At 37.1% G+C, this 22,095-nt stretch overlaps 1 protein-coding gene across 1 annotated transcript in view; it reads left to right on the plus strand.

Annotated features, from left to right (window-relative positions):
* Positions 1–2,841: 2,841 nt before the first annotated feature.
* The window catches only part of EYA1 (EYA transcriptional coactivator and phosphatase 1), a 218,485-nt gene continuing 199,231 nt past the window's right edge, over positions 2,842–22,095 (plus strand). The window contains exons 1-2 of the mRNA XM_007947336.2: positions 2,842–2,885; positions 4,450–4,577. Of these exons, the coding sequence (XP_007945527.1) occupies positions 4,454–4,577 (124 nt within the window). The 5' untranslated portion in view covers positions 2,842–2,885; positions 4,450–4,453. The remainder of the gene's footprint in view (positions 2,886–4,449; positions 4,578–22,095) is intronic.

The following is a 22,095-nucleotide window of genomic DNA, read 5'->3' on the forward strand; positions in this document are numbered from 1 at the left end:
CAAGTTTGCCTTCTGGAAATAATTTCTGGGGTTGAAGAGCATGGTATTAACAGATTTAATGTGGCTATTCAATGGATTGGCGAAGTACTATGTGAGGTTTAACAAAATGAGAGAGACAAATTGAACATCAACAAAAGTTACATCTGTGAAGAATTATAAATTTAATTAGAAAAAAGGCAAAGTTAAAAGACCTCATTAACTAATCAGAAGTCAGAGTTAGGAATCTTGAATTTAAATTCTAAGAAGCTTTGCTATCTTTTTTTTTTTTTTTTTGTATATTTACAATTCTGTCAATGTGCTACTATGGGTATTCCATACAAAGAATTTTTAGCAGTGTTAAAGTGAAATTACTTCTTTGTAATATAAGATGACTATAAATTTATGGGAAATGTTTGCATTCATAAAAACACTTGAATTAAAAGTATAAAGTTTATGAATATAAAGCAGAAATGTGAATTTACTGAATGCCTAATAACACTTTTCTGAAAACCATGACTTTTTTTTTTTTCTTTCGAATAGAAATATCCCTAATTGATTAGCTCTGAAATACAGTATGGTTTTAAACCTTTAAAACACAAACTTCCATAGAGATTGTTAGACATAAGAGAATATCCACACCAATTAGAAATAGGTATTCTTTTTAGATAAGTCATTATAAGCGTATGTTTCCTTGCTGCACTGTAATCTTGTACTACACATAAAAAACTAAAAGCATGTGAAGTGTAGCATTTTGTAAACTGTAACTAATTTTGCTCACATCTGTGTCTAATTGTTGTCTGCATTCGCATTCTTGAGAGTAGATTTATTTTTCCTGGACCACGATGTGGATTCAGCTGACCAGCCTAAGTGAGGATTAGTTGTTTTAAAGTTATTTTGATTAAAGAGTCATTTTTAAATACAGTAACACACAACACATGGTTTAAATAATCATTGAGACACAAAAGAATATGTCTGAAGTATACTTAATGAAATGAAGTTCATGGATGTGAACTTTCAAATATCGTAGCATATGAAAGTGCAGTGGAGACTGAGTTGAGCTTAGCATGAAAGAAATATATTGTCCTGAAAATGCATTTTTTTCTTCCAGTGAAGAAAAAGAATAAATTTTACTTATTTTGAAGTTCATTTTTAATTTATTAACAGATTGCCTTTGAAATTTAAATATGATAGGTTAACTTCAAAAATTACTATAACCAAACTTTTTAAAGTATACAGTGAAACTTTTATTTCCAAGATGATGCTATCTAGCTAATGTAAAAATGGAATGTATTTTAATATTTAGCAGAAAGTACGCTTTAAGTAATTACATAATTAAGCCAAGAGAGTTCTTAAAACTAAGTTAGTTCTCACCTATAATTTATTCCAGGTGTATAAAATGACAAAAAAGAAAATACACCCTTGAGGCATATTGCTGTAGTTTCTCAGGGAAATCATTATTCTTGTGTGAGAACATTAATTATAACAAAGCCTGGATAAAATGACATATCTTGCAGACATTAAAAATACATTTTTATTTAATACTTCAGCATCTTTAAAAAATTATTTCCTGTCCTGCACATAGGATAAAAACGCATACACAGAAATTCCATGTAACGTTACACCAAGGCATTTACACATTACCAATGCTTTATTCTTGCCAGAAAGGTAGTATTTCTTAATTTCATAAATCATAATTAAAAATAACAGGACTCAACAGAAGATGCTTAGTTGGATAACTTTAATGCCATTTGAGATGCTTCAGCTCTCATCTTTGTTCTGTAACCCTAATTGATGTCAGTTCAGGTTGAATGAAAATGCACACCAAAGATTTGGAATTCTGAGTCATTTTAAATGTTATGCAGAATGTTCTTTACTGTGGAGGCTTTACTCTAACCATGCTAGCCAACAGCCCACCTGAGCCCTATCACCTGCCGGCAGTTTGCTCTGCTTCTGGAGGAAGGACAGTGACTCAAAGTCTACACCTAGGACTGTTCAGTGAAGCCCCGAAATACAGATTCATGTAGAGACAAAAGAGACTAGTTAACTGGGACGCCAAATTGATTATTAAACTCTGTCCCCTTCCCAGGCTTAAAAGATAGAGAATTAGCAGCAACAAAAAAAAGGGGGGAGGGGAGCAGCTTTTTCTATTTTAACAGACAGAGATGAATAAGCACTCAGTGAATTTTAAATTGGCATGGGTCAAGGAGCACATTGCCCAAGGATGGCTCTGAAAACTTGCCTTTGCCATGTAAAGTTAGTCCAGCATCACCTGAAAGCTGCCCAGAAGCGGTTTTAGTGAATGTTAAATGACAAATAGTAAATGTGGAAGAAAATCATTGTGATAAGGATAAGAAACTGTCAGGAGTCAAAGCAGTGGGCGGGAACTCTAATTCAGCTGGTGATAACAAGATGAAAGATCTACGGAGGATGCTGGAGGATTACTGCCTGAACTCCTGTTAAACACACTTACTTGGTTAATAGCGATTCCCTCCACCCCCCCACCCCACCCCCAAAAAAGCACCTTTTCTATGCTGCCTGGGCAAGGCTGCTTTGCATGTTGATTGGGGGAGGGGTAATCCTGTTTGCAGCTGTCATAGGCCAGTGATGAATCACTATCCCGTCATTTGGCTGCCTTCCCCCTGACAAGGGGAGGAGGATAGACCTGCAGGAGGAAACAACAGTTGAGACCTCAACTTAAAGACAATATGCCTTTCACTGCTGCAGTATCCTCCTTTTTCTCTTTTGGTTAAAAGAGCGCATTGTGGTTCTTAGCCATGTGCTCTGTATAATTAAGACCTGGCAGAGTAACTGAAGCAGAGTAACAACAGCTTCTAATTTTTTACCCCCTGATCACAGGTGCAAACATCTCAAACCAGTTCAGATGTTGCTGTTTCCTCAAGTTGCAGGTAAGGATATTACTGATATGTGGCTTTTGGGAAGAGTGCCTTTTTATAACCCATATCTATTTTTGTTTAGTGTTTCTTAATTATTACTATTAATAGCAACAGCCTCAGTTGAAAATTGCTTTACAAATTGTGTGTGTGTGTGCGTGTCTAAAAAAATTTTAAGTATGTAGAAAGGGAGGAGTAACTTCATTTGGAAAATGACTATGGGTTATGGTTGGTTTCTAGTGTTAAGAAAATTGTGAGTGTGTAATGAGAATTACGAGAGAAAAATTGGATTTTAAACCATTTGTAGTTGAAATTCAGGAGACTTTTGGAATTAAAAACTCACTGGTTCATGTTAAGCAGTTTTAAAAACTGCTGTCTGCAGTCATTTTAAGTGCCACCTCCAGATTAAAATGACTGTAGCTTTTATTGACATGGTGGGGTGAGGAGCAAACAGTGTTAGCTTCATATATGTAATATAAGCCAGCCCCCCCCCCCGATTTTCTTTAAAGAAAAATACATGAAGTTTTTTTTTTTTAAAGGACCGAATCTTAGGATTTTACAAAACAACAACAACAAAAAAAAAAAACAACTTGGCTGTCAGAAAGCAGAACAGTACCTAGGTGTGTTTTTAGGGACTTTAAATCTTCTCTTCATTAATAGAATACTAAATATAAATGGACAGTTCTGAAATTGTGAACATGAGTTGTGGCTTCTGTGCCTTTTATAGAATTATTAATTGCCAAGTCCAAGAACTTTCAGGGGGAATTTAGCTGTTTTTATATGGTGAAAATGCAAAATAATAGCATTGAAGTAGAATTGTTCTTATTTCCCTGAGTGACAGCTGAGGTATTCCCAAGTGCTAATGCTCTTAGGGACTCACTGTATGTTGGCCTTATCCCTTTTCAATTGGGCACGCTGTATGTAATCCACAAAGCAAACAAGTGAGCCGCCATAATAATGTTTTAATGCTGCATTTGTTTCAAGGGAAACAGAGGAACAATTAAGTAGTTTGCCAGAGTAAACACATACATCAGGACTATCTCATTCCCTGTCACTAGACTACAGGCTTCAAGTGTTTTATTTGGTTTAGAGACCCATTAAATTACTATTGGGTGGTAAATTATAAGGGAGTTCCTAGTGCTAATTTATTAGATGAAACAGATTCTCTAGAAAAGTGATTTTTTTGTTTCTGTTGCATGTACATGTTTATATATTTGTCTTTTCTTTTAGAAAAATAATGCCTTTAGTTTTCTCTTGTATAAAACTGCATTTCTTCTTTGAAAATTAAAATAGATATAATTATCTCACATTAGACCTCATGACAATGAGCTATGTAAAAGGAAGGGGGAAAAAAAAGAGATATAAAAAACTCCATGTAAGTGTTTGGGTGAAATAGGTAAGGCAAATGAAAGGATGATTGAAGTCAAATTGCAAGATGAACTATTTTGAGTCTAAGAAAATAGATACAATGGGACTTTTGTATAAGTGTATTTCAAAGAAGGTGTCAAGTCGTTAGCACATTAAATAGTGGTGTTATGAATTTGGTACATCTGTCAAACGGAAGGCTTCTTGTCTTTAGGTCTATGGAAATGCAGGATCTAACCAGCCCGCATAGCCGTCTGAGTGGTAGTAGTGAATCGCCCAGTGCTCCCAAACTTGATAACTCTCACATAAATAGTAATTCCATGACTCCCAATGGCACCGAAGGTGAGTGTCTGCCTTCTGACTGTTTACTTTGCACCTTGTTTCTTCATCAATACAAAGTATATACTTTGTTTATGAGGTGGTTATGATTTCAGTTGTTAAATCCATGAAACTACTGTATATCCTGCATGTATTTCTCTCTCAGGTAGTTTGACTTATCCATCAGTATTCACTGTTAGGTGGATAATGCACACAACTAAGTTACTGTAACCAGATATAAATATAATGGTTTTATTTTGCATGTATGTGCATATGTATATGTGTGTATGTGTGTGTAACATTTTAACTTCTGGGTGTGTGTTATCTCCTTTTGATCATGCTCCATAATACTGTATCGATTTGCGTTGTTTTGCTATATGAGAAATGAAAATTCTGAATTATTTCCTTAATTTTCCTTTCCTTTTTGTTACCGAATATAACCAGATTTATTGAAATTTGACATGGGACTAGATTGTTTCTAAATATCGATAAAATAATGTATGTGCCTAGTGTTCTTTTGGCTTTCATTATTGAAGTATAAATGATAAAGAAAAGCTTTCTGTTGCAAAATAAACAACCTTATTTGGAAGATATACATAAAATTCACTTACTTTTTTTTAAGGTTAGCTAATCTATTTAAACATAGTACTATTATAATTATTCTCATATAAGTAACAAATATGAAGTTTATGGAAACAGAAATGTCTATTTTAACTCCTGTATACCTAAGTCTAACATGTAAGTATGGTTGTATGTATATATTGTTAGCTCTATGCATGTTTAGGTATTATGTGCGTTTTTAAAGCTTCAACATATATATTATATACTGCATTGTATTTTTCCTTACTTTAGATTATTGAAAACTTGCTTCTTCACAGATAATACTGTTTTTGCCTATTTATTGCTTACTAAACTTCAGTGCTTTGAGGAACTAAGAGTATAAATTTTACTAGCAGTTTAGGGAAATATACATCTTTCAATTTCATCTATAGACAGACCACTTAGCCATTCCTTTCCTTATCACCATGGTGATCTTTCATCATACCGTTTTTTTTTTTTAAGTTAAATGCTATAACATTATTGTTTGTTTGGTATACTATTCCGATGTGTATCAGTGATGCCTTTTAGAGCTACTGACTTTATAAAATTTATTATAACTGATATAAAATTAGTTGCTTCTGATACAAGACGCCTTCATTTTTATGCCAGGTGATTATTTTATATGTGAATTTTCTGTATTCTCATCTTAGAGTAAATACAGTCATTTCTACTACTTGTGATAAATACTCAACTCTCAAACTCACTGCCTTCGACTTGATTTCGACTCATAGCGACCCCTCCTTGGGTTTCTGAGGCAGTATCACTATGGAAGTAGATTGCCCAACCTTCTTTCTGAGGAGTGGCTAGTAGGTTTGAACCACCAGCCTTCTGGTTAGCAGTCAACTACCTTAGGTACTATGCCACCAGAGTTACCTTGTGATAAATATACACTGTTAAAAGTAGAAGCTTTGCTCACCTAGCAAAAAATTAATCTCTTTATGTTGTACCTTTGCATCTTTGAACCTATTTTCTTCCCATTTAGACAGGCAATTGAGAAGACATTTAAATTTCCTATAGAAAAGCAATTTTAGTATTTAAATACATTTTATAGAGCAAATAAAATAAAAGTGAATGTCTTCTTTTAGCTCCTTTTGGAATTTCCCTTCAGGAGGAAACAAGACTACTGTACTTTGCAAGCAAGGGGCTGCCCACAGTTACACAGTCCATAGCAAATCTTCATAAAGGCAGGCCCATACAAGTGTGAGCTTGCAGGTAGCCACTAATGGGAGTGCTGGAAGGGCAATAGTAATTGTCTATTACTATAATATCTAAAAAAGGTAATCATTAAAAATAATTTCAGAATAGAAAAAAAAAGGCTAAATATGTTAAATTGTTTTGCTTAATGGACTATATCAATACACCTAGCGATACACCTGGGTAGAAATAATTATGATATGATACAGTTTTTGTTTTTTTCTGATAAGAAATTAAATAGGGGTAAGAAATTTTCATCTTATTTTACTGGCAGATCATCTCCTACAAAATAAGAATTTCACATTATTGAAATAGTTTATGTATTTGGGGACTGGCCCCTTGGTCAGCATTGCATGAGTGATAAGTGCTTTTTTTTTTTAAGTGCTTATGGGGTGATAATATGTTTCTTAATATATACATTGAATGATTAGATATTCATGTTCAGGATTACTGTATTTCATCAGATTTTTCCATATCTAAAGTTCAAAATAAAAAAAATAGATAATTATGCAATCCATGAAACCAGTCTAGGGAATATTTAGGAATTATTCCTCATTCTTAGACTAAATTATCTTGTGTTTCAGAAATGAATATTTTTAAACATGATTTAAGACAACTACACAGTTACCTCACCTTGTTTTCAGGCATTCTTCATTGCTATACTTTGCAAGAGTTGTGGTAGTTAGAAAGTGAGGTTAGGAGATATCGATGTAAATTATCCAAAGAATAAATGGAATTTTAGTCGATCTACTGGGGTATTCAGTTGTATTTTAGTATATAGTTTGAAAATATGGACCCAAACTTTCTTCATAGTCCATGTTACATGCCTTTTTAAATGTAAACAATATTAGAAAGTTCTGAGTTATTAAGTTTGTGAATCAATATTTTATGTTACTTATATGTTCCAGAATGTACTTAATGCATTCTTCGTGGTCACTACAGAGGAGTTAAGTTTATAATTAGTTAATTCATTAATGTCTGGCAAGCATCCTTGGAATATAATCATTTTGGATTTTCTTATCCTTTTTTTTTTTTTTTTTTGGAAATCTTATTTGGGTCGAAACTAGCCATATTTCCCAATGAATTAGAGGAATGGGAAACAAGAAATTCATTAAAATTTAAAGTAGTCTTTACAATGTCCTGTAACTCAACAGCAAGTATTGCAAATTATAAATGCCATGATTTATATTTTAAAAACTTATCTACAGCATAATTAGAAGTAGTCTCCTTAATTAGGTCAAAAAACTTCCATTTAGTTTGTACAATTGCTGGCTTTGCCTGCATTTATATAGGTTGTCTTCTCCTACTCAGAGCCATTTTTCACTTCCTGCCACCACTTGTCCCTGTAATGAGGCTAAGAAAACATGAAAATCTCCTGTATCAAAAACCATAACTTCATCTGAAGAACAAACAAGAAGGGAATGGAATGGAGAGGCCGAGAATATTACGTTTCTTCTTAGGTCTGCTGCCAAATTATCATAAGACTCAGTGTTTGTAGATTTTGTACTCACAGACTAGTGCCTATTTTCATGGTTCATCTAAGGGATAAAGACAGAAAGACACTGAGTTACGGCCTCAAATACTGGGCTTTTTTATTTCTGAGATGAAATGTTCTTTAGTTGGAATAGTTGTTGGAATGTTTCATATTTCAAAACTTTCAATTATTTACCTTTTTATACTCTTTTCCAAGCTGTGAATTGTTATCATTGGAGTTAACTGTTGGTTTTATCCAGCTTATATATCTTTGAAATATAAAATGTAAATTGGTAAAATATAAAACAGTAGCATAAATGAATGTCTGACTTGCATGGAGAAAGGGATTGTTAGAAGTGACACAATTCCAAAAGAATTAATAAACATTTCAGTTACTATTAAGCAATTAAAGATGGTCCTGGAGGGATTAATGTATGGTTATAAAAACACTAACTGTGAACCTTCTTTTACTATTTCTCCTAGTCTTTTGGACAGTTAGTCTTCCAAGACACGATGAATAGACATTTCATATTAAGGAGATTGTTAAAGCATACTTTTTTACGGAATTGGATTTTTGGCGGTGATGTTTCTATTAGATGACTATTAAAGGGTCAGACTTGAGCGGATTTCTGATGTTTGGGGATTTGTTCAAGCCTCTATTTGGTAGAGCCTGGTGTTGATACTTGTGGTGTTTACGTGTGAGAAGTAGTTAGAAAATGTTCCTTCAGGAAGACTCAGGACTGTAGTGGTAAAAGGATTTTTATTTACGTACTTAATTAAGGCCTTGTTTGCAAAGCAGTGATTCCTTCCATCTTTGTTTTTCCTGGTTGTCTAAAGTCCATGGGAGCCAAAGGTTGGTCAATTTATATGTTCCTCGTTTGAGTGTTTGTTTTTGGTTGTCTGGTATAGGGGGTTGATGCAGAGTGGGGAAGGGAGAAAAAAGAGGCATGACTGGATGAAACTGAGAACCCTTGAATTTTTGCTGTTGGAAATTTAGATTCAAACTCAAGAAAAGGTTTGAACTTGTCTTAAAACAGATAAGCTCATCTTGAAGTGACATAAAACCAGATGCAGTTGGATTCTTCACTACAAATAGAATTTCAGGAATTTTGATGGTAATTCAAATAGCAATTTTGAATTAGTGTATCAGATTTCTAAGATGATAACAATCTTGAATTAGGTGACTAAATTTTCTGCATTTAAAAATTTATTTAACTGTGTTCCATATTTAAGGATGATAAGTTAATTCAGTTTTATAAGTTTATATTACAGGGAGCTATTTTCACATTGTTCTATTTCTATAAAGCTCACATCACTAACAACTTACCTGAATTTGTTGTATTTCTCACTGTAATTTTAATGTAGTAAAACAGTTATGTCCAGCTTGACTATATTTAAGGAATCTATTTAAAAGAAATATCTTATCATTTGGTGAATGTTTATCAAGTTATGGTTTGAGGTTGCATTTTAAAGACTAAACTTACATATTTGTGGTCAGCTATTTGGTTATCAGTAGAAACATGATAATCTAATTTTATTGTTTATATCCTGCATATGATTTAGTTTCTGGAAAATTAAGGGACATTGAGAGTAAAGAAGTTCCTAAATGATATTTTTTAGGATTTATCTACAGATGCAGAATTGTCCTCTTATAAGCTGTTCTTAAGAAAAAGAGTGAAGAAAATAATTAAGATTTAAGATTTGCCATAAATATGTATTTATGTATGTGTGTATACATACACATACATATACATATATGTACATATATTATCAGTAATTTTTACAAACGTGTTAATTAAGAAGCTCTGGCTCTGGTGGCATAGTGCTTAAGGCATTTGACTGCTAACCAGAAGGTTGGTGGTTCAAACCCACCAGCTACTCCTCAGAAGGAAGGTTGAGCAATCTACTTCTGTAGTGATACCGCCTCAGAAACCCAAGGAAGGGTAGCTATGAGTTGGATCTGACTCCACGGCAGTGCATTTGGTTTTGTTTTTGGTTGGTAGCACAGTAGATAAGGCATTTGGCTGCTAACCAGGTCAGTGGTGTAAACCCACTGGCTGCTCCGCGGAAGGAAGATGGGGCAATCTATTTCCATGAAGATTTACAGCCTTGGAAACCCAACAGGGGTCGCTGAGTCAGAATCGACTCGATGGCAACGAGTTTGTTTTTTGTTTGTATTGTTAATAATGACAATGACGGCTAATGTTTATGAACAACTTATTATCAGTCACTGTGAAGACCAATTTCCATGTTTCATTTCCGTAGTCTTCAGAAAGTTCCTTTGAGATCACCGGCATAATGATTAAGAGACTAGATCAGACTCTGGGTTTCAGTCCTAACTGTAGTATTTACTAGCTGAGTGAACTTGGGCAAGTAAGCTTCTGTGTGCCTGTATCCTCATTGTGGAATGGGGATAATAACAGATTTTCATCGGGCTTGCTGTGAGGATGATACTTAAAACACATAGCTTACATGGAACCTCATAGTTGCACACTTGCTCATGTTCTCTCTTGCTCTGTGTTTATATGGTCACCTTTCTAGTACTGTTCCAATTTTAGACAAAAGAAAAATGAGTCTTAATGAAATGTCACATTGAAAGCCATATGACTTGTAATTTTGGTACCACTAATATGGGCCACTCCTTGGAAGGAAGGTTGGGCAATCCTACTTCCGTAGTGATACTGCCTCGAAAACCCAAGGAGGGGTCGCTATGAGTCGGGGCCTACTCGATGGCATATAACAACAACAACTATAACAATATGGGAATTAAGTTTTGTCTGAGTCTGTAGCCTGAGTTTTGAAACCACTGTATTATTCTATGGAGAGAATATGTGTTCTCATCATCAGTGAGTGCCTTTTCTGATGTCTTCGTAAGAAACACTGGTACCTTTACTGCTGTGTTGACTGTAGAAGTTCATTCCCTAGCAAACAGTAGAGCTGTGTATGAACCGACGGCAGAGGCTTTAATGACAACAGGACTTCATCATGAGGATGCCTCCCCCGGGGTAGCCATCTCTAAGTCTGTATGTGCATGAATGTGTGAGATTTCTTCTGTGGTCACGTGTGTACACCATATTACATCAATGGATTAACTTTTAGAGGGTTGTCTCTTACTAGCTTTCAAAGCTTTAGATTTAATTGTAATTCTATCAGCTTCCTGTCTATGTTAAGCCTTTCTGGGATCAATTGGAGATGGGAAGTGATCTCTGCTTTTCATTAAAATAGCCATTATTCTATGCACATTTGGATTGAAGCAATATTACTGTGAAATTAAAAAAGCAGTTGCAGTTTTGCTACTGCTCAGAGTCAATATTTTCTAACTCAGAAAATATTTTTAAGTAGATGATGAATTTGGATTCATTTCTCTTGACTTTTAGAAATCATATCAACCAAGCAAAACTATGTTGGTATTAGTTCGGGGCCCCATTATTGTTGTTATTGTTATGTGCCGTCAAGTTGGACCTGACTCATAGTGACCCCTCCTTGGGTTTCTGAGACAGTATCACTACGGAAGTAGATTGTCCCATCTTCTTTCCGAGAGTGGCTGGTGGGTTTGAACCGCCAGCCTTCTGGTTAGCGATCAAGTGCCTAGGCACTGCACTACCAGAGCTCCCATAGGGACTATTATTAACAAAGTCCCAAGTTGTGAACATGGCTGATATGTTCTAGGAATAGTTAAGGAGGTATCAGTGTGGCTGGAGGAGAGAGAATGGGAAGGAGTATAGTAAGAGGTAAAGTCCGAGGAGAAAAAGGAGTGGCGTACATAGGGCCTTGTTGTTGTTATGTGCCGTCGAGTCAGCCTGACTCATAGCGACCCCTCCTTGGGTTTCCGAGGCAGTATCACTACGGAAGTAGGATTGCGCAGCCTTCCTTCCGAGGAGTGGCTGGTGGGTTTGAACCGCCAGCCTTCTGGTTAGCAGTCCAGTGCCTTATCCGCTATGCTACCAAAGCTCCCTTGTAGTTGGCAAGTATTCTCTAGCCTGTCACATAGAGCTAACTGTATCATTCATAATAAGAGTAAGAACTCCAGTGGGTATTGCCTATAACTAGGTTCAGTGTTTCTGGAAGGACAAGCTTCCTGATAAGCTCTCATCTGGATGCAGACACTTGTCATCTACTCCCAGTGACTAATCATCCAGAGAGTCATAGTCGCATGACACCTCTCCCTAGATGGATCGGAACTTTGGTAGGAACAGAAATACATCTCTCAAAAAACATGCGATCATCTGGGAGAAACTTCTGGTCCCCTCCAAGAAGCTGTGTGATCCTTTAATGAGTGGTATTTAGGCTAATTCTTATTTCTTTGGTCTGGATTCCCTGATAAGTAATTTTTAATTTCTTATGATGCCCAAAGGTACCTTGGGGTGAGCAGTATGTAGATGAAACTCATGTGTATGTTGTGAGTTTGTGTTTCTTCTCACCTTGCTTACTTGGAGTAAGGATCCCAAGTAATTCATTCTTCAAGCTTATACATATTACAACTTGACAAAAATCAGCATAAAGTAAGGGTTCTGTATGAGACTCTTATTAGATATAAGCAACAAATATTGCCTTAGGTATTTCTTACTTTACCCACATCTCCTGCATATATTGGGGATTCCCTGTTACATTCATTCTCTTGGCCATCACAGGCCCTCTCTCTTAACCCCTGGTGCCCAACTTCTTTTTCCCAAGGCTTCCTTCTAGAATAACTGAATACTTACTTTCCATTTTTACTTTTGGTAGGGGCGGGGGGAAATTAGGTATATAGCAGTAGTCAGTGATTGCTAGATATTGCCTTCATGAAGAGAGAAATTAACTTTTGAGAAGCTTATTAAGGATTTATGTTAAGTTTTAGGACCCAACATTATTTATAAATAAAAACTTACTAATACATACTAATTTGCTAGTTTTGCAGATTTTTAAATTTTACCCCATGTCTCCAATATCCTATTCCACCCCAAAAAGTACACAAACTATTAAACATACCTCAAAGAAGTATATTTATGTGCTCCCTGTAATACAAATTAGAAACATTTTTCTTGTGTAAGATGAATCAAAATCTAAAATGCTTACTTCATAGTTGCATCTATTGAAATTGTCAGTGGATAGAAAACTTTTCTTTAGCAAAGTAAAGGATATGCACTGAATTGACTGACTCCATATTATGCTTTGGGCGCATCATTATGTCTTTTGCATACCATATTTTAGCCTCAAAAATGATCCTTTAATGTTTAGTCACCTTACAGTAAACAGTTTAAATAACTAGTCTTAGTTTATACAACTTAGTAACTTTGTTGGAGAAGAGGTTCAAAGTTACATCTGATTTTGAAGTCTACTTTATACTGTAGAACATGGACTTACTCTTACTGAAATATTTTATCTACCTTATGGAATGCTTGTTGTTTCATCTAAGATAATGACCCAGAGGAAAGAAATACAAAATCCACTTACATGTGTGTTTTCCCTAGTAGACTCTTTAAGTTCCTTGAAGGCAGAGACAAACACTGCTATGCCCTCACCACCTAGCAGGAAGCTTGGCAGTAATTAAGCAGTCAATAAATATTTGTTGGTTAAATGATACATATAAATAAGCAAATAATGCAGGTGAATGATTGCAAGAAAAGAGTATTCATTACTTACATTTACACAGCATTAGCCAAGTTTATTTATCTAGAGGCTATTTTCCAAATTTTTGGAAATAATTGTTTTATGGACCAATTTATATAGTTACAGCTATAGGCAGTCCATCTCGAGAACATCCACAGTCAACATTGTGGACTATGAATTTGATCTTTAGTAATGGATTTGCATTTGATCCTCCTAATTAACTTTTCATAAAGACAAACTTCACTCTTAGGTTTTATAATATGTTTGCTGTGATGAAGCACTTTTTTTATAGTTCATCCAAGAAACAACCACATGATGTAAAGATCAGGTAGGTAGTACCCGTAGGTGCTTAGTTAAGTAGCACAGTTTGCACAGGGGCAGTAACTTAAACATTGGTGAAAGAAAGGCCTGCCAATCTGCTTCCATACAAATTATAGCTATGAAAACTCCAGAAAGTTCCGCTCTAGAATATATGAGGGCATATGAGTTGGAATTGACTTGTTGGCAATGAGTGCATCTAGCGATTTACCAAACCATTCTAGTCGAGAAGTTCATTCCAGTGTAAGAAGCCAACCTATAAACAATACTTTATAATAAGGGCTGTATTTTCCAGAAGTGGTGGTGGTGGTTAGTTGCCATCAAGTCAGTTCTAACTCATGGCAACCCCATGTGTGTCAGAGTAGAACTGTGCTCCACAGAACTTCCCAGGTTGTGACATTTCAGAAGCAGATTTCCAGACCTGTCTTCTGAAATGCCTCTGACTGAGTTCAGACTGCCAACCATATGGTTAGAAGTCAAGTTCTGAACTATTTGTGTCTCCATATTCTTTGAAGAGAGGTACCTACACATGACTGAAGTGATTGAGGGTGAAGGATGGTTGATATACTCAAGTGATACTTACTCTGAAGGATACCAAGCTACAAGACAGGAGAGACACGGCTTATACAGCTGTGACAGTGACATCCCTAATCCTGGAGTTGTGTGTGTGTGTAAGAGAGGGAGGAGGTGCACGGGCCTAAACTAGCTAGAAGAGATGAGGAGGAGTTTGGATTCAGTTCTGCGGAAGCTGGGGTATATGAAGGCTTGAAAACGGGAGTCATGTGATCTTGTCTGTTTAGAAACACACTTAGGTAGTTATCAGAAAATTGTAATTCAGAAGTAGTGAGAGTTGAGAAAAGACTCCAGATGAGAGAAAACGGCATTTTTATCTGAAATCATGTTGTTACACATTATTTCACTTCAAATTTAGATTTGATGTTTATCTTAACAAGGATAAAGTGGATAGTGAATAATATTATAAATGTAGGAAAGTGGTATTACATGATGGTGAGAGCATGGAGTTTGCAGTCAGACTGACCTGGGCTAGAATTGCAGTTCAGCTCTTTATATATGTGGTCTTTGAGGGAGAACATAGCAGGGTGATGGGGAGAGGACTCTGAAACCAGCCTACCTGGGTTTTAAGCTGATCTCTGACACTCCCTCGTTCACTGCCATAGAGTCGATTCTGACTCATAGTGAGCCCTCCTTGGATTTCCGAGGTGATATCTTTATGGAAGTAGATTGCCCAGTCTTCCTTCCGAGGAGTGGCTGGTGGGTTTGAACCACCAGCCTTCTGGTTAGCAGTCACATGCCTTAGGCACTACGCCACCAGAGCTCCCTGATACTCCCTAGTTAGCTGTATAATAATCACTTTGTGGTGTGTGCCTCTGTTTCTTCATCTGTAAATAAAGATGATGATAATACTCTTATCTGTAGGGTTGTCCAACAGTTAAGCACTCAGCTGCTAACCAGAAATTGGTGATTCAGCCCCTCCCAGTGTCTCTGTGGGACCAAGCCCTGGTGATCTGCTCTCATAAAGACTACAGCCTAGTAAACCCTGTGGGGCAGTTGCGCTCCATCACATGAGGTTTCTGTGAGTTAGAATAAACTCAAAGACATGCAGCAGCAACAACAACATAAGGTTGCTGGGATGGTTAAATGAGTTAGTAAAGCACTTAGAACAATGCTTGACTTGTGGAAAGTGCTTCATATTCATTGGCTATTACTATTATCTCTGAGCCTCTGCTTTCATTATTGTTAAATTGGGATCACACTTTATCGCTTGGGTTATGACATTTAATTAATCTATTTAAAAATGGTAAATACAGTACTAGCATCGTGTGTGTGTGTGTGTGTGTGTGTATCTGTGACAGCCATTGAGTTGATTCCAACTCATAGAGACCCCATAGGGTTTCCAAGGCTATAAATCTTTGTAGAAACAGACTGCATCATCTTTCTCCTATGGAGCGGCTGGTAGGTTCAAACCACCAACATTTTTGTTAGCAGCCAAATGCCTTAGCCACAGCACCGCCAAACCAAAAACTCATTGTCGTCGAATTGATTCTGATTCATAGCAGCCCACTTTTGGTTTCCAAGGCTGTAAATCTTTACGGAAGTAGATTGCCCCATCTTCCTTCTGTAGAGAGGCTGGTGGGTTTGAACTGCTGACCTCCTAGCAGCCAAATGCCTTAGCAACTATGCCACCAGAGGCTCCTTATATTATACACATGGTGATAGTATAATAAAGGAGCTCAGGTGGTACAGTGGTTAAACACTTTGTTGCTAACAAAACACTGGTGTGGTTGGAACCCACCAGCTGCTCCATGGGAGAAAGATGTGGCAGTTTGCTTCCATAAAGATTGACAGCCTCACAAACCCTATGGGGCAGTTCTGTTCTGTCTATGAGTTGGGGTCAACTCAAAAGCATTTTTTTTTTTGTTTTATTATAATAATAATAATAATAATAATAATAAACCAAACTCATTGCCATCAAGTTGATTACAACTTATAGCGACCTTTTTTGGGTTTCCAAGGTGATAAATCTTTACGAAAGTTGATTGCCCACTCTTCCTTCTATGGAGTGGCTGGTGGGTTTGAACTGCCAACCTTCTGGTTGGCAGTCACATGCCTTAGACACTATGTCACCAGAGTAGCAGCTATTATTAAGTAATGTGCTCAGCTTCAACTTCAAACTGAAAAGTTGGAGGTTCAGTCCACCCAGAGGCACCTTAAAAGAAAGGCCTGGTGATCTACTTCCCCCAAAAATTAGGCTCTGAAAACCCTATGGAGTACAATTCTACTCTCACAACCATGGGGTCACCATCAATTGAGGCCAAGCTCTAAGAGTCACTGAAGTAAGGCTATTTTAGAGTCTCCATGTGAGACAGGGTTATTTTCTTCTTTGAAATCCCTTACATTACTGAACATTCTTTGTAGTTACTCAATAAGTGCTTGCTCAATGAATACACATTGGGAGTAGAGTTTATGTCTGGATACTCTTCGGAAGGAAGGTAGGGCAATCTACTTCCATAGTGATACTGCCTTGGAAACCCAAGGAGGGGTCGCAATGAGTCGGGTGCAACTCGATGGCACATAACAACAACAGCATGTCTGGATGCTTCTGTGAGTTGGAGCAGGAGGGGAAGGCGGGTGATCTGAGATGTAAATTTGGTAGGTTGATTCTGTTTGTAGGCAAGTTAACCATTTTTCCATATTGATATGATTGAGGTCCTGAGTCTGAGCCAGCTCATCTGCTTCCAATCTTCATACACTAGTTTATTTTACCATCAGCTAATTTGCAACATATACTGATACACTTTTATTCTGGGCCTTTCATATTGCTGTGCTGTTCAGTGATTGTTCAGATCTGCATCAGAGGCATGACTAAGGATGATAAAACCCTAATTCGAAAATGTCTGACTCTTCAGTGGTTTTATAAAAGATATGGCGATTAAAGAAATTTGAAACTAGCTGTGTGATCTTGGACAAGTTATGTAACATCTTTAAGCTATAGTTTTCTCATCTTTAAAATGGGACAATTCTAATAAATAATCTCAAAGTCGCTGCTATGAGGCACAAATGAGCTATTGCTTATAAAAGGCTTAGCACAAAGCCTCTCATTAGGTTCTTAATAAATATAAACTGCTTTTTTATTATGACCCCTCTATTCTAAAATCCTACTTAAATACTGTGTATGCCATAAATTGAGAATATTATTACCTGAATTCTTAAAATTGGGATAATCTTTTCATACTAGTGTGACATGCTTTCTTTATTATAATAAACTAAATATTTTTGATTTTGTAAAGCTCCCCTTCAGGAGCTAACGTGTATGTATCTGTTAAAACTCATTTAATGGCACATTTAGGATTTGTGTATTTCATTAAATATAAATTTATTTAAAAAAAAAATAAGAAATATACACTTTAGATAATGGTATGTATGCCAAATTTTTTTTGGGAAAAGGATATTGTGTCTGCAACTTATTTTCTTTTATTTTTATGCCCAAAACTTTGTAGGCTGAGGAAATTAACATGCTGCATATATATATTTAATGCTAATGTTCACATATGAACACTGTTACGTTTACTAAAATATAAATTTTGTCTACAAATTCACAGTAGGTTTTTGTCAATATGCACTTTCTCTATCAACAGATTAAAAATAGTCTATCATTAAGGTTCTGAAATATTTTGATGTTAGAAAGAGGGTTTCATTCTTAAGGGTGGAAGCCACTGATACAAACAAAAGTGCTCTCAGCATTCAGAAGAAAGAGCTCTTCAGCTTGCTGAGATCTGGACAGGCTTCAAGGAGGAGATGGAATCTGAGCTGAGTGTTGGGAAATGGGTAGAATTTGAATAGGTTGAGAAGAGATGGAATGTATTCTAAATGAGGGAACAATGTGAACAAAGGTAGGATAGTTTGGGAGACTGTGAGGAGACCTGTTTACTAAGAGGGAATTGATAGTAGATAAAGATGGAAGGATCAGCTGGCGCCAAACTGTGGAGGACCCTGCATACTAGGCTAAGGAATTTGGGCTTCATCCTGGAGCCAGCAGAGAATCCACTGAATATTTTGAGCCAGGGCATGATTTGCTGAAAGGGTTTTTAGGTATTAATCTGGCAGCATTTTTTTTTTTTTTTTTAAATTGTGATTTGGGTGAAAGTTTACAGAGCAAATTGACTTTCCATACAGCACTTCACATATACTTTGTCTCATGACATTGACTACAATTTACCACAATGCAACAGCTCCCTTCCCATTTCCTCCCCATAGTTACCTCTTCCCTGTGTCCTTCCCTCCATGTACTCCTGCCGTCTGAGCTGCCTCCCTGTGCAGACACAGTCCTTTTCTCCCATGATTGTTCTCACCAAGCAAAGTATCTCCTTAATGTAAATGTTCACCTCATATGCCTGTCTTTTGTTTGGTTGGAAGCTGCAGGAGTAGGTTCAGTTCCAGACCTGAAGGGCAGCTAGGGACCATAGTGTCAGTGGTTCCATCAGGCTCTATCAAACCAGCAAACCTGGTCCTTTTTTTTTTTTTAAATGATTTTGAATTTTGTTCCACCTTGTTCTCCCACTCTATGCAGGATCTTCTACATAGATCTCCCTATGAATGGTTGATAGTGATAGCTGGCAACCATCTAGTTCTTCTGGTCTCATAGTTGTATAGGCTGAGGATCACATGGTGTACCAGCCACTTGGACTAATATTTCCATTAATCTTTGGTGTTCTTCATTCTTCTTTGCTCTGGACAAGGAGAGACCCATCATTGCATCTAAATGGCTGCTTACAAGCTTTTAAGATCCCAGTTGCTACTCGCCAAAGTAGGAGGTGGAACAATGTTTTGTATAGTATGTTATGCCAGTTGAGCTTGCTGTCCCTTGCGACTATGGTCCTGAGGCCACAGATACAACTACTCACTCCCTCTGGGTTGCTGGCTGTGGCCAAGAAGTGACTACACCCTTGTCCCCTGTCAGTTCTACTATATACCTGGGAATTCTTATAGAACATACCAATAAACTTGTGGAAACATTGTCTGCCAACCCTACACATGGCCTTGGGCACACTCTTCCCTGCATAGACATACCTAATAGTTCAGCCTGTCTACCCATCTATCCACACATATACCCATGTTTGCCTTCACTGACAACATAGTACTGTATGTGCAAAAGGATTCATCTTTGTTGTCTGTACTTCCCCTGCACTTCTCTGTGTCATCGTCTTCCTCAATACCACCGTGTTGATCACTCACATTTGGTACATTGCCCTTCTCTTCACCTGAGTCAGTACTTGTCTCCACCTATCTAACAGTATTCCCTCCCCTCCCCTCCCCTCCAACCCTGGTAACCAACAAAGAAAATTTCCTTCCATATATAAACCTTTTCTTGACTTTTTACAATAACAGACTAATACAATATTTGTCCTTCTGTTATTGACTTACTTCACTTAGCATAATGTCCTCATGTCCTCTAGGTTCATCCACATTATATGCTGTTTTACAGATTCTACATTATTCTTTAGGGTTGCATAGTACTCCTTGTGTGTATGTACCATAGTTTGGTTATCCATTCTTCAGTTGATGGGCACCTAGGTTGTTTCCATCTTTTGGCTATTGTAAATAGTGCAATCTGGCAGCAATTTTAAGGATAGGTTGGATTGGGGGTGGAGGGAAGGAGATGAACAGTAGTATAGAGACTCGTGTAAGTTTCTAGATTTTGTGTTAGGAACCTTAGCTAGTGTGGTAGCAATGGGAGTTGAAAAAACAGGAAAGACATGGCAAAGGAACAGTCATCATTCACCAGATAGTCCCATATATTCTTTTACAAAACAAGTCAGCTACCCTAGACCTCTGCATTATTGTTGTTGTTAGGTTCATTGTTCTTAGTTGTTGCTGTCTAGTCAGTTCTAACTCATAAAGGACCTGTGTACAAGAGAACAAAACACTGCCCAGCTTGTGTCATCCTCAGAATCATTGCTATGTTTGAGCCTGTTGTTGCAGGCACTGTGTCAATCCATCTTTTTGAGGATTATCCTCTCTTTTTTTTTTTTTTTGCTGACCCTGTACGTTACCAAGCATGATATTCTTCAGGGGCCAGTCACTCCTGTGGTAGTTCAGTCTGTGTGTAAACTTGGCTGGCCCTGGTTGAGTGGCTTGGCAGTTGGATGTAGTATTCCCCATGATGAGATTGGTAATCAACTCCATGGTGGAATCTTACTGGGAGCAGCTGTAGCTGCCTTAGGGAATGTGGTCTGCTTCCTGTATATAAGCAGAAGCCTTAGGGAATGGTCTCTAGCCTGTGGAACTCTTGGACCCTGTGTGTAGCCGTGCCGTTGTTCAGCAGCCTGCTGTGCTCTGCCAACCTTGGGACTTACAACGGACTTAAATTAATGGCCTGCCATGTGGTTTGGTAACATCAGGACTGTGCCATTTTATTTGTCAACCTTGGGCTTGTCAGCCTCAGCAGCCAGTAGCTGCTTGAGTGAAGAGATGCCTCTAGCTTCAGTGGGCCGGGAGCAAGAGGCAAAACTGAAGTCCAAGGTTGAGGGGCTTTCATCCAGCCCCTAAAGCCTGGCACTTTAAATTTGGACTTTTAGCCTCTAGATTGTGAGAGAATAAACTCCTGTTTGTTAAGGCCATCCCATTTGTAGTATATTCTTGTCAGAGCAACAGTAGGTAACCAGAACAACTCCTGATAACATGTCCAAAATACATGACCCCAAATTTTGGCATACTCACTTCTAAGGAGTATTTTGATTTGTTCATCCTTCTGGCAATCCATGGTATATTTAATATTCTTTGACAGTATCATAATTCAAAGGCATCAATTCTTCTTTGATCTTCCTTATTCATTGTCCTACTTCCATGTGCATATGAGGCAATTGAAAAATACCATGAGTTGAGTCAGGTACACCTTAGCCCTCACATTGACATCTGCACAGTCCTGGTGAAAGCCTTCTTCTGTATGTGTACTACTGGAGAAGGATATCATGTTTGGTAAAGTGCAGGGTCAGTGGAAAGGGGGAAGGCCCTCAACAAGATGTATTGACACAGTGGCTGCAATGATGGACTCAGGTATAGCAAAGATTGTGAGTCTGGCACAGGACGGGGCAGTGTTTCGTTTTGTTGTACATGGGGTCACTATGAGTTGGAGATGACTCAGTGGCACCTAACAACAACAACATATATGCTACAATTCCTGTGGATAACATGCTTTGAAATCAAATAACATTTCTCCTAAACCATGCATACTCTTAATTTCAAGGTGTGCTGTTTTAAAGAGCTAATATTTTTTTTACCCTCTTATAAGAAAAAAGGATCTCTGGTGGCGTACTGCCTAACATGTATGACTGCTAACCAGAAGCCTGGCAGTTCAAACCCGCCAGCCACTCCTCGGAAGGAAGATTGGGCAATCTACTTCTGTAGTGATACCACCTGGGAAACCCAAGGAGGTGTCGCTGCAAGTCAAATTAACTTGACAGCAGTGATTTTGGTTTTATAAGAAGAAAAGACAACTTTAACTTTAAAATTTGAAGGGATAATTATGTCAGAACATAGAGGTAATCCAAACATATAGGGATCCCTCATTTTCCAAATGGGAATTGATCAAAGAAAAAACGTTTAGTTCATGGATGTATATATACTTTCAGATAAAGAGGAAATAGTTAAATGGCTACTTATATTTAATTTATTAATTCAATTGTATGCATTTAAAATATGTCAAATATATACATTTAAAAATAATACTGATTTTTACTTTCATATTCCGTGTACCAACTTTACTCACTCTTCACATATGTCTTTGGTATCTCTTGATGCCACGTTTTGAGTCATCTGATACAGCTTTTAAAAACATACATTTCCACTT

The sequence above is a fragment of the Orycteropus afer genome, unplaced genomic scaffold (assembly GCF_000298275.1).
Source record: "Orycteropus afer afer isolate SDZICR_OR568_19922 unplaced genomic scaffold, OryAfe1.0 scaffold00181, whole genome shotgun sequence".
Lineage (NCBI taxonomy): Eukaryota > Metazoa > Chordata > Mammalia > Tubulidentata > Orycteropodidae > Orycteropus > Orycteropus afer.